The sequence below is a fragment of the Petromyzon marinus genome, chromosome 17 (assembly GCF_048934315.1).
Source record: "Petromyzon marinus isolate PM22_M1 ecotype Great Lakes invasive population chromosome 17, UKy_Petmar_22M1.pri1.0, whole genome shotgun sequence".
Classification (NCBI taxonomy): Eukaryota; Metazoa; Chordata; class Hyperoartia; order Petromyzontiformes; family Petromyzontidae; genus Petromyzon; species Petromyzon marinus.
Genome location: NC_133683.1, coordinates 9,375,941 through 9,389,439, shown reverse-complemented (window position 1 = coordinate 9,389,439; position 13,499 = coordinate 9,375,941). Strand labels below are relative to the sequence as shown.

The following is a 13,499-nucleotide window of genomic DNA, read 5'->3' as shown; positions in this document are numbered from 1 at the left end:
AACTCACGACACCAGGATAGAGTCTCAAGCACCACCGAAGAGAAACCTCGCCACAGAAATATAGATTGAGGGCATCGCTAAGACCAGCACGGAGGTCCTGGAGCTCTTCTCTGAGATTGATGCAGATCGGGAGTGCAGCAGCAACAGCTCCTATAACCTCTCTTACCACTGCCTTGTAGAAAGAGTACAGTAGAATGCACTCACGAGTACAGTACATAATACTTACTGATGTTATTTTATTAAATAATTTTCATTCATCAAAAGTTTACCATCTGTATTATTCTTATCGTGATTACTCATACTCCAATGAAGCCCTCATACATTGCTCATACGAAATAACGATGTTGGGAACGCATCCCTATATATACAATGATATGACCCCTTTTTAGCACTGATTCGAGTAGTGCTCACTTCTCTAGGAATGCACCTTGAGCGCTAGGCGCAGTTTGCCTGCGTATAAAGTAATTTATTAAATATCCTGGTGTATTTGTTTTCATTCGAACGTTTTGGGTAACTAAAAGGGAAGCGGTCAGCTCCAGCGTACTCAGCTGTCCCTGCGGGTGGCACACGGCACCGTGCAGTCCCAAGTCCACGATCGTTGCGCCAGCACCACGGCCAGCACCAGCGTCCACGTGCGCATGGGGCTCAGGACAAACGCCAGCGCGCCGTATGCCTGCAGAGTCGCCGCGGCGCCCTGCGCCTGCCACGCCAGCAGGGCGAGGGCCGGCACGTGCACCAGCAGCGTGCGGCAGCGTCCCGCGGTGCCGCGGGCGTGCGACCCGAACGCGAGGCCCGTGGACGCACGCAGGCGCAGCACCCAGCAGGAGTAGAGCGTGAGCGGCACGTTGAAGAACAGCACCTGGCCCGGATGGGGGTGGGGGTGGGGGGGTGAGAGGGACAATGACGAGATGGACAAAATGGGCGACGATGGTGGCGACGACGGCAAGCCGAACGCCCATGGGTTGGCACGTGCGGCGAGCCATGTGGTTGAGGAGGTCAAGGGCCTGGAGCAGAGTGCCCGACAACGAACGTGGATGCCTGTTTCTAACGCAAGCGGCGCTGTACTGCGACGCTCATCACCTGAAAGATACCCATGTAGAACGTCAAGCCGCTCTGGAAAAACTTCTCTCCGGTGACGATGCCGAACGAGAAACAAGCACCGTAGCTGCCATCGATCATTTCTCCGACGAACCACGGTCCTGGGGGGGGTGGGGGTGGACACAAGAGAGTTTGTGAACGTTTTAGACCGTTGTGATCAAAAGAGCCCGGCAATGAGAGTGGCCATTGTATTACAAGCCGTGGAGTGGGATGCACACAAGGGGATGACCCGTGGGGATGCTCTTCCATTCCAGGGACTGAGAGCAGACAGGCAGGGGTATGGGGCAGCGCTATGCGATGCATAGGGGCCCAGTCGGCCACAAGGGGGCACGAGATACAAAACAAATACAATGTTAAGAAAGGTTATTCCAATAATTAAGCATAAATGCTAAAAAAGACATGGTTACAAATAAAAAAAATATTTCCGAAAGATACGCACAGTGTAAAATCTAGTAGCCGCTACCGCTGGTGTTTGTTACTGAACACCACCGGATTATTTTGCAAACTGACTTGCGCATGAAAGTGAGACTCACGATAACTTAATTACCTTTAAATATTTTTATGAATACTGTCACTGCGGTGAGACTTCTTCATTTAAACCCAATACACGGTGCAACTAAAATTATATATAGTTACAGCCTACATTGTATACGGCAGGGGTCGGGAACCTTTTTGACTAAGAGAGCCATGAAAGCAAAAAATTTGGAAATTTATTTCAGTGAGAGCCATATAATATATTTTAAAAGTGAATTCAACTAAATGTCAGTATAATAAGCCTCTGAATTTATTCTTTTAAATAATGTTGTTATAACACTCACCATTAATGCGACTTCTGGTGCTGCATGGATTTGCTGATGTCTTTGTAGTCGGGTTGGTACTTGGTGAGGTTAAGCTTCATGCAAGCGTTGAGGCTTTCATCCGTTAAACGTGATCGTAGGTTGGACTTGATGTTTTTAAGATGTGAGAATGACTGCTCACATGCATACGTAGATCCAAACATGGTCAATACAGCAATACTCACACGCTGCAGTGTGTGGTATGTGACAGGAAGCGCGTTCCAAGTTTTGAGAATCAGCTGGTCTTCGGGTTGGAGTTTTTTCATTTCTGTCCACATGTGCTTGCTCGCCAACTCCGCTTTCTGTCGTGTGATTCTTTCCAAATCTTCATTCAGTGATTTGAACTTATTCACCCACATGTCTGAGGCCTTCAGGTCAGCCACTTCTGCTTCAAAATCTCTGACGGAGACACCAGGGATGTAATTCAGGTCGGCTGTGTTCAGTGAACACTCGTTTGGATGGGTGATGAACTTAAAAAGACGAGTGTGCTCACGAAATTCTCCAAAGCGTGCTTTGAAGGACTGTAGGAGACTGGATGTGCAGCCAGCTAGCTGGTGGAGATCAAGGTTTTGAATGGGCTCACTTGCTGTGCATGCATCTTTAAATTGGCTCAGTTTTTCAAAATGTAGTAAACGACCTGTTTCAAGATCCGTGATGAAAAGCTCCAGCTTGTTTTCAAAAGCAAATACAGCTTGTTGAAGGGATAACACTGTATTTCCAATGCCTTGCATTTTCACGTTGAGCTGGTTCAGATGTTCAGTCAGATCTACGAGATAGTAAAACTTGAGGAGCCACTCGGTGTCGGCTAGCTCAGGATGCCCGACGCCTTTCATTTCAAGGAAAGTCCGGATTTCGTTCAGGCAAGCCGCAAAACGGCTAAGCACCTTCCCTCTTGACAACCAACGCACATTGCTGTGCAAAAGCAGACCAGGATAGTTATTTACAACTTCATCCAGCAGTGTTTTAAACTGGCGATCATTTAAGGCTCGGGCAACAATAAAGTTGATCACACGAATGACCAGCGACATCACTTCGCCAAACTGCCTGTCACACATCTGAGCACAAAGTGCCTCCTGGTGTATAATGCAATGGAAACTTAGGATGGGTCTATTTTCATGTTCACGGAGAAACGCCACAAATCCTTTGTTTTTCCCCACCATACACGGAGCACCATCAGTACACACTGAGAGAAGTTTATCCATAGGTAGACTTTTTTCTTGAGCAAACTCCATGAAAGACTTGAATAAATCCTCACCTCTTGTGGACCCTTTTAATGGCAGAACAGCAAGACTTTCTTCGCGCAGTGTGTCACCAACAGCATATCTTGCAATCACGCTGAACTGCGACAAATGGCTCACGTCTGTTGACTCATCCAAAGCCAGAGAAAAGAACGGCGCTGCATTTATGTCCTTCACTTGCGTTTCCTCCACTTTGTTTGCCATCACGATGGTACGATCATGAACAGTTCTTGCCGACAGAGGCATGTCTTGTATCCGTTTGATTATCTTGTCTTTGTTCGGAAGATCATCAAAAAGTTCATTGGCTACATCCAGCATGAACGTTTTAGCATACTCGCCATCTGTGAATGGTTTTCCGTTCCTCACTATTGCTAAAGAACCAGCAAAGCTAGCCGAATTATAGTCACCTTGCCGGGTCCATACGCGGAGTTGCTGCTGGCTAGCTTGCACCCTGCTCAGAAGCTCTTGGCACGCTTTCTTTCTGCTGTCTCCCGCAGGATATTTTGATGCAAAGGTAGCGTGGCGCGTGTCGAAGTGCCGCTTTACATTCGACCGTTTCAACGATGTAATTTTGTCATTGCAAATTAGACACACCGCAGAACCCGCTCTCTCCACAAAGGCGAATTCTTCGGTCCATTCGTCCTGAAATGTACGATACTCGTCGTCTTTTTTTCTTTTCGCCATCTTCTTCGTCGAAGGGTTAGCTTTGAGCTAATGACCGAGCAGACGCAGTCTCAGACTGATTCAAAAGGGGGCGTTTACCTGTTTTACCCAGCAACGGCAAACGTAGGCCAGTATCATCCAATTAAAATAATGGACAATTGCTCCTGCAGCCCTGAACAGGACATGCGCAGTGAAAAATCGATGGATGGATTAAAACAAGTGAGAATATTTTGTTTTATCTGCGAGCCATATGCAATCATCAAAAGAGCCACATCTGGCTCGCGAGCCATAGGTTCCCGACCCCTGGTATACGGGGTGAAAAACATCGGTAGCTATTTCAGTAATAGTGAGTCAGGAGAAAGGTGGGGGGGCCCACAGTGGGATCTTGCATAGCCCCCCAATTGAAATAGGTAGCTGCGCCCCTACAGACCGGCATGCATCACGTGTTCTGCATTGACACCACCCACCGATCACTGTGTAGACGGAGAGCACAAAGAGTGGGTAGAAGAGTCTGTCGCTGCGGCAGAGCAGCCAGAAGGAGTGGTAGCACCGCGCCAGCCACCCCGACGACGCTGCACAGAGCGCACAGCGCGAAGACACAAAAAGACATCAAGCAACCGGCAGCAGCCACGGCAGCACTTTCGGCGCGTGTAAATTGACACGTTGCCGTGTTTCACGAATCGAACCAAAGGGGTTGTCATTTAAAAGCTTGGTGGGGGGGAGAAGAAAGAAAAAAGGACGATGGGGAGGGAATTCCAAAGCAGAGGAGCGCTCTCCGAAGCAGAAAGCGCTTCTCTATGAAGAGTGCTCCGCTTCTTTGAAATTCCCTGCCCATAGTTCTTTTTTTTCCTCCCCCCCCCCCACCGAGCTCTTAAACGACAACCCTTTTCTCCGAAGCGGGGAGTGCGACGTCACTTCCGGTGTGGCAGATGAACACGGTGTGTGCGAGAAGAATCGGTCGGTCTCGTAAGCCAGGTCCTCATCGTGTGTAGCAATAAACGAGAGATAAGGGGGTGAGTAATAATAATTTTAAAATTCTAAGGCACATTTCATCCAAGGATCACAATGCACCCTGGGTTATGGAAAGCAGGAAATAAGGCAGAGCCAGCGGTAAATGACAAAAATTATGGGGAAACGGACATTTTAAAGAGGTGAGTTTTCAGGGCGAGATTTAAATAGCTCTGAAGAATTTTGATTGTCTTATTGTCAGAGGTAACACGTTCCATAGCCTTGGAGCAGCACTGTAAAAAGCACTATCACCCCAGGAACGGAGCCTTGACCTCGGTAAACTAAGAAGAAGGCTATCAGAATATCTCAAGGACCTCATTGGTGGTGTATAGAAGTTGATCAGTTCCTGTAAGTAATGTGAGGCTAACCCATTGACAGCCTTGTAGGTAAATAGCAGGAACTTTATAATGAATTTGATATTAGATTAGTAGCCAATGCAAGGACAAGGGTGTGGTGTGCTCACGAAATGGTCTTCTTGAGTAACTGACTTGCAGTACTGTCAGATTTCTGGTCAACTCTTCAAGTCGATGTTGTCATGCGTGATTATTTCTGCGAGGTACACAAGATCCTCCTCCGAGGACGGTGGGAGACTGTGAGGGCAGAGCTTGGAGGACGCATGTTGACTTTTCTGTAACTTATGGATCTAGCAGGAGGTGGGGGGGGGGGCGTGGAATGCGTTGGCAATAAGGCGTGGGGTGGCATCGGTGGCTTTGGCCGTGGTCACTTCTTAACCTTGGTTTGATCAGTAGCAATACTGCAATGGCATTAGATGTGAAGAGGGTTAAATGTTGGATCCATCAACCATTCTGTCTTGGATGAGGCTAAATATTCGATATTGGAAATGGAAAGAGTTGTTTATCAGACGAGACAAAGGTTTAGGAATAAGTTAGGCAAGGGTGTTTTTTTTTAGACGTGGAAAAAGGTTTTGGGAAGAGCGGTGGTGCAGTGGTTAGCGTGTTGAGCTACACAGCTAACATGAGTGGTTGACACTGGCCTGCAAAGTGAACCGGAAGCTGAAGGGGTTCTGCATCGTTTGAAGGCTCTGTTTTGGATTAATCGAAGTTTCTGCATTGAACAACACAAACGTTCTGTAATGGATGAGATTTTTGTATTGGATGAGAAGAGGGTGACACGGTGGCGAGATGTTAACTACCTCGCCTGGTATACAAGAGGTCGTGGGTTGGATCCCGACCCTGACGCTTCTATATTTGGAATTTGCACTGTCTGTCTCCCCGCGGTTGCGTGAATTTTTCTCCGGTTCTTCTGGTTTTTCCCACCACATTTATAATCAACATGCGTTCAGAGTATTTGGCTGCTATACATTTCCACGTTATGAGCCACTTCGTTGAGCTATCATTTGTGGCCAGATCTCAGTGGGCCTGACCTGGTAAAATAAAAATGAGTTTTTAGTTTAGTTTATCTGCCTGATAAAACAAAAACTGTGGCTGGTAGTTTTAAATGCCACGTACATGGTGTACCACAGATATCATTTGAGTCACGTATCCGTCCCATGGAGCCGACGTCAACCCGACACTGACTCACCCAGCAGGGAAGGGAAGCCGTGGTAGCGCACGAGCGCCAGCACCAGTGTGTGCAGCAGGGAGCACAGCAAGAAGACTACACAGCCCTGCGGACACGCACGGAAAACCAGCACGGTAAGGTCGCCTGCATGCGGGATAGGAGTGGGATATGTGTTTCGAGTATTTGGCTGCTATACATTTCCACGTCATAAGCAAATTCATTGAGCTATAATTTGTGATAGCCAGGTCGCTTCTGAAAAAGGGCTACATAGCTCAGTGTGCCTTACCTGGTAAAATAACCAATAGTTTAGTTTATAGTTTGTTTGCGACAGAGCAGTGAGTCATGGGAGGAGGAAGGCAGGTTTAAGGGAGTTTACAGCTTCAGAGGACGTTATGGATTGGAAGATGGCAGCACCTTTCACACGGACCGCTCTGTTAAGTGAGAAATCATGACTAATGCCACCGACGTGGCAAACCGAACATCGATAATCGATCTCCCAGTCTCCAAAGCAACAACTCGAGCCACCGTAATGGCCCCCTGCTTCTCGAGCGCTGGACAAACACGCCGGATCGGTCCTGAAATGAGGGATCCTCCGACTAAACATGGAGGGACTTTGCCAGATAGCGTGCAAGTAGCTCGTGAACATTTTCAAGATGCGTCCCATCGACGTCCTCACGCTGCCATAAGTTCACATCTCTAAAATGACCAGCAGGCCCAGTTACTTGCGTTATCCATGGATACAACCTCACGAGACTAGCCATTGCCACCCGAAATATGGCCTGGCCACATTCGTGACTTTGAGAGTGTAGAGGCAGAGAGGTGATAAAATGGAAACGAAATAAAGGAGATGAGAGACACGGCAGGAGAGGAAAAATGGAGGAAGCCAGAGCTGAAAAGCAAAACAGTGGAAGAGACCAAGAGAGGGAGAGAGACCAGAGTGTGCAGGTCTGAGTGAGAGAGTGAGAGAGAGAGAGAGTGAGAGAGAGAGGGAGAGAGGGAGGGACCAGGGTGTGCAGGTCAGAGAGAGAAAGAGAGGCACCAGGGTGTGCAGGTCCATGAGGAGGATTGCAGACGGCCACACGGAGAAGCTCAACCCAGGGTCTTCCTCCGAGAGCCAGAAGTCATGCTCCGCACGGCTCTCCCGGCCAGCCGCGTCCTGTGGGGCGCACACAAACACAAACGGCAGTCAGCCGGCCAGCATTGCGATGTCCTTATAGATGGAATACAGATGGAAATGAATATATGAACCTCGACGCTCACGGGCCGAGAGAGAGTTTAACGAGCCTGCGTGCAAACCCACCAACCCTCGCCGTCTCCGCAGTGCTGGATTGCAGGTAGCCACGTGCGGCACGACTGCCAGCGCCCGGGTCGCAAGAGGAAGGCGGAGGATCATGCGGTGCACTCGCTCACCACGGTGGAGACGGCGATGCGGTGCAACGCTCCATTTGCGTACAGATGTGGATCCCAGGGCAGGACGTAGAGTGGGGCGTCCCCCGCAGCCCGGCTCGCGTTTCCCAGCGGTGCGCCATCCACACTCACGGACACGCGCAGCACACGCACAGGAGAGAACACCAGCACCCTGCGGGGCGAATACGCATTACGGACACAGGTCAGGGACACGGGTCACGGACACAGGTCAGGGACACGGGTGAGGGACAGGAATCAGGGACAGGGTCAGGAGGACACGGGACAGGGTCAGGGGGACACGGGTCAGGGACACGGGTCAGGGACAGGGACAGGGGAAGGGACAGGGTCAGGGGAAGGGACAGGGTCAGGGACAGGGTCAGGGACATGGGTGACAGACACGGGTCAGGGACACGAGCATGGGAGAGAACATCAGAACCCTACAGGGAGAACATGCAAACTCTAAATATACAGGCATCAGGGTCTGGATATAACCCACAACCTCCTGTAAACCAGGTAAGGTAATTAACATCTCGCTACCGTGGCGTATTAAGAGTAGGTGTCCCATTTCAGGAGTCATTTAGAAACATGCATTTAGAGTATTTGGCTGCAATAAATATTCACATGATAAGTCACTTCGTTGAGCTATTATTTGTGGCCAGGTCGCTTCTGATAAAATAAAAATAGTTTAGTATTATTATATTCATATATTTTTTGTGATTCGCTTAGTCGTTCCTATACTTTCCACTGCTATCGTTCTGTTGTATTGTTTGTTTATGTAACTTTCTAACCTGCCCCCCCCCTTCCAGGACATTTGTTTAAAAACAAGGGAGATTTGTAGGCTCATTGGATTTCTCCAGGATAAATAAGCATGGCGATTCCGATCCCGATTGAGGAGGGCAGGTGCCGACCTGACGTGGCTGGATCTCTTCATACGACCAAGCGGCTCGCGTGTGGCCCGGCTGTACAGCGCCGCCTTGGGGTTGGTGATGAGCACCGCTGGCCAGCGGTCCAACTCAAAGTCCCCGAAGCTCAGCAGGTCGTGATCCATGGCCATGACGCGGTACCTGTGAGTAGGGGGAGGGGGGGGGGGTTCCACCACAATCTGCCAGTCGCATCTTTGCTCCGGGGGTTCAAGTGTGAGTGATAAGTTTAAGTCCTGCTTAAACTTATTTTGCACCATACATAGCCAACCGTGGCGCTAATTGGAGGTGTCCTGCTCGGGACCTCAATGCAGAGAAGCTACGAGCATCTACGTTTCTACAACTGGCTGTATAGATCTGAATGAATTTATTTTGAAACATAGTTGCTGAGCACAGGTCCAAAGGCCCAAAACATCAAAGTTGTAATAGATAAGCTGACACGTTTCTTGAATTGATTAAGGTGTACGTAAGAACTTGAGGAAAACGAGATGATGCTGGGAGGAGGGAATTCCAAAGTGGGAAAACCAGAAAGGGAAGTGGGGTGACCCGCATTTTACTGAGCGGTGCTGGTACCTGCGGTTGTGCATCCAGTCTCCCAGCTCCAGCTCCAGCATGCCGGTGCTGTGCCGCGTGTGCATCACGGGTGCCAGTCCTCCCAGTGTGTGCAGGTGCCCGCACAGGTACGCAGAGGCTCGGCTGCATGCGCAACAGAGGAAGACACGGGCCCCGTACAGAATCGAAGGAGCGATTCTAGAGGTGACGAGCAAATCCATGAGAGAAGTGACTTTACCAAAAGAACCAAAGAGTAATTCCTGCAGTCACGAAAACTTCGAATCTAGTTTTCTCCTTTATACCAGGTGAAGTAGTTAACATCTCGGCACCGTGGCGTAATTATGGAGACACTAAAGGGGCACGGAATGGTCTATGGCATTGATTCCCAACATGTTGCTTGCCGTGTACCTCCTACCAGACCTATCAAATGTCCGTGTACTCCTACCGGCATAAATTTTTATATTCGTGTGACAACATGGTCGCACAGTGGTCATACTTGTGCCTGACAGTAAGAGGCACCTGGGTTCAACTCCTGATTCGGACACCTCAGTGGAGTTTATCTCCTCCCTCTATTCAGCATGGGATTCCTTCTGGTTTTCTGGTTTCCTCCCATTGCTAAAATGTTACAATGTGTTGGTCAAACGTTCTGATGTAGCAGGACCCTATTCACAAGATTCATCGGACTTGGTGTGGCTGTCCTTGGTATATGAGCAGTTATTATTCAATTACTTAATAGAATATGCACTGTATTTTAATTACTGCTGTATAATTAATACTGAACACATTTAATTTACCACTTAATAAAACTTAGCTAAATGTTGACAATTTAATATGTACGCTTCAATAACACTTCAAGAAATCACCACTGTGCAGATAAAGCCGGGTCACTTCCCATCTCCACAAAGCGGAGTGGAGAGGCTGAGGCAGTTTAACTCTTAATAAACTCCTTAAAAAAAGTGTTTTTTTAAAAACAACGGTTTTATTCGCAACTTCGTTTAACTTGCGGTCGAGAAGTACGTCAGTGATACAGCGCCTGCTCCCACATCAACGCTTACTTTAATAAATTAGTTCTTTTATAAATGAATCTTCAATATACAACTTTTGTTTGTGTGGAGTGAGGGTGCCCGTAACCAGTTCACACGGCGCCTGCTTCTTGGGCGAGGCGATTCGAGAGTTTAGGGACCGCGGCGTTTTTGACCTACACAAAATAGATATAAATAATAAGGCGTCCATACAAAATGTGAATTGCTTTAAAGGAGCCAATTAATTTATTAATTGATGCCGATTTTGATACAGGTGTAGTGGCCTTATTGACGTCGGAGACTGTTCTTTGGAGGCAACACGTATTTATTACAAACACTTAAATTACAGTGGCGAATCTGATACTTGAAGAGGTAATGGCCTCTTCACCCATACTCTATAGAGGGAAAGTTCCCCGAGCTTTAGCCCATGCTAGCTCCCTGGTTCCCTTTATCCTGGTCCTCTCTCAGGAGGCTATCTGACCTGGCCTAGCTTCGGTGCAGGTCCCGATCACCAGCCCCACGAGTCCGGCCCTCAAAAGGACATCGGGGCTCGTGGCTCTGGTGTCGCACCCTGGCTTGCTTTGCCCGGCCCTCAAAAGAACAGCGGGCCAAAGGAGTTCCGGGGTCTAGCTAGTCGATCTTCTTTCTTCACTGGCTCTTCATCTTGCTTGAGTCGAACTGCCCCTCAGCTCTCCGGGTCCCACCTTTTATACAGTCCCTCTCTGAGGGGTGGGGCTAGGAGGGATCACAGCATCCCCCACAGCCCCCCAGGGTGGTGGCCGTAGCGGACGTGTTTGTGGCCACCGTCCTACAACCGCGTGTCTCCCTCCCGTAACACCTCTACACAGGCATGCATAGTCACCAGATCTGAGTACGTGTGCAAAATTTGGAATTGATTGGACAACAGGAAGTAGACTAACTTTCGATTACATGATTTGACCACGACAAACATGAGTCAAGTTAAGTAAAACCGTGGAAAAAAAAAACTGAAGAGATTTTCTGCCGGGCTTGAAGTAATACATTTATCATCATTTTTGCGTATTCATATTTGTAAAATAAGAAATATTTTTAAAAACTTTTTTTAAAACACGCTTTAATGAAATATACCGTTCAGTCATGGAAAAACGCCACGACTCCAGGAAGTGGCCCCGAAGCTTGCCATAACTTATGGGACCATGGTGATTTACAGCCAACGTTAGTTGAGCGTGGGCAAATAGACCCAAGCCGAAACATAATATATGAAAAATAATGTTTAAAAATATATATTTTTTATTTTTAATGATAGAATATAGTATTGTCATCAGTATGACATAAGTATACCAAGTTTGCAGTCGATACCACATTGGGAAGTGGGTTAAAAATTTGTTACAAGACGAGGATACAACAACAGAGTGAGTTAATAGAAAGCGTGTATCAAAAGTTAAACAAATCTGTATAAATGAGAGAAAAACATGCCCTAGAAGAGCACGCGGATAACCCAGGAGGACTAGGGCTCGGGTTCACTGAATTCCATGCAACAGATCAGAATCAGAATATTTATTTATACTGGAGAAATCCAATGAGCTATAAAGCTCTTTTCACAGATCTCCAGAAGATAAGTATACGGCTGTAGAATTGCTCGTGCATGCACACGCAGAGCAAGCGCTGCTGCTTTATAATTCAACGTGACCACCGCCGTGACGTGGTTTGTCACGCGCATCCCCCCCCTCCCCGGTTGATGTGGTTTGGGCACCTGGTAACTTCCTCTGGAACTCTCCTGGGCACGTCACACTGGGTGAAGACCCCGGGGCCAGCCCAGGACAAGCTGGCGCTTGGCTGGCCTAGGAACGCCTGGGAATTACCCAGGGACAGCGAGAGTCCGTCGCCAGGGAGAGGGAGGTCTAAACCACCCTACTCAACATGCTGCCGCCTTGACCCTCACCAGGACAGGCGGATTTAGAAACGAACGAACGAACCCGCCCAGTGATGTCACGCGTAGCCCCACAGGCCGGGAACCACCGGCCCTGTGGTTTTAAAATAAGAATAATTAACATTTGTAAGCCGCATTTCATCCCAGGATCCCAAAGCATCATAAGGGTCGAGGACAGAGGATCGGCAGCATGCGGCTCCGGAGCCGCGTGCGGCTCTTTAAGGACTTCTTCGTGCCGTAATTTATTAATGACCATCACCGTCTCGTATTCATCACACGCATTGCGGCTGTTGAAATATTGAGTTTTTTTTCCGAATTCGAACAAAAATGGCCCTTCTTGTTATTTTGGTTGCCGACCCCTGGTCTGGGAGAACTGAGAGATTGGTCAGATTAGATTAGATCAATAATCTTATGAGAAGAATGGCAATAAACCTTACATCCCAAGATTCAAAATCATCATCACAATCCATTGGCAGATAGCCCGTAGGTGTCCACTGCACATGTCATCATTTGTTTCCACTTTCCTCTGTCTCATGTCAGTATGCTCAAGTAGTGCCATATCTGTCTTGGACCAATCTCTCCTTATGTCGTCATTAAGCCATGCTCTGTGAGGTCTTCCTCTGTTTCCGTTTCTTTCAATTTTTCCGAACAACAATACACTTTTGTCCACTTGTTGTCCACCCTACCTATGTGTCCAGTTTCCTTCTCACCACTGCCTGCATCATCAGTCTTCTTCTACGTGCAACCTTCTTCTTACTTCTACGTTGGTTACTCTTTGGGTCCAGCTTAGATACAGGACTATTTTTTCTGTAGGAATAGATTACTCGTGTAGTGACATACGACGTCACTACTGTGTCGGGGGACTCTACGAGCGGGGGGACATATGACATCACTACTGTGTTGGCTCAGTATGGGTGCTGTAGGCGGGTGTCACGGGGGTCGTGTCAGGCCGTGACACTCTGCGTGAACCCAACAGGACACGTGACCCAATAAAGGGAGGCTAGGGACCCCAGGGGGGGAGCTTGAGGGTCACGTGGTTGGGGTCCCGGACCTTCTCGAAGGATCGAGAAGGGGGGCGTGGCCTGTGGCGGAGCCGGCCACACCGCAGCGGTTATAAGTGGGGCGTGAATAGAGAGCGGGGCTGTTCAACTCCAGGATGAAGATGCCATCAACAGTCTTGGGAGTCTCCGACCTTCATCCGTGACCAGGCAGCCCATTACCTGCCCTGGTCACGCTGTGTAGTATTCCGAGTGTTAGTGAGATTAGGAACGGTAGTCACCACCCAGTGTATAATGTTCCAGTTGGTTGTTATGCGTTAATAAATA

At 48.4% G+C, this 13,499-nt stretch overlaps 1 protein-coding gene across 1 annotated transcript in view; it reads right to left on the bottom strand.

Annotated features, from left to right (window-relative positions):
- Positions 1-216: 216 nt before the first annotated feature.
- Positions 217-13,499, bottom strand: part of TMEM62 (transmembrane protein 62) — a 39,662-nt gene continuing 26,379 nt past the window's right edge. The window contains exons 8-15 of the mRNA XM_076067594.1: positions 9,265-9,387; positions 8,680-8,835; positions 7,775-7,943; positions 7,404-7,520; positions 6,386-6,470; positions 4,303-4,407; positions 1,081-1,199; positions 217-859 (exon numbers count right to left, since the gene is read on the bottom strand). Coding sequence (XP_075923709.1) covers positions 545-859; positions 1,081-1,199; positions 4,303-4,407; positions 6,386-6,470; positions 7,404-7,520; positions 7,775-7,943; positions 8,680-8,835; positions 9,265-9,387 — 1,189 coding nt within the window. The 3' untranslated portion in view covers positions 217-544. The remainder of the gene's footprint in view (positions 860-1,080; positions 1,200-4,302; positions 4,408-6,385; positions 6,471-7,403; positions 7,521-7,774; positions 7,944-8,679; positions 8,836-9,264; positions 9,388-13,499) is intronic.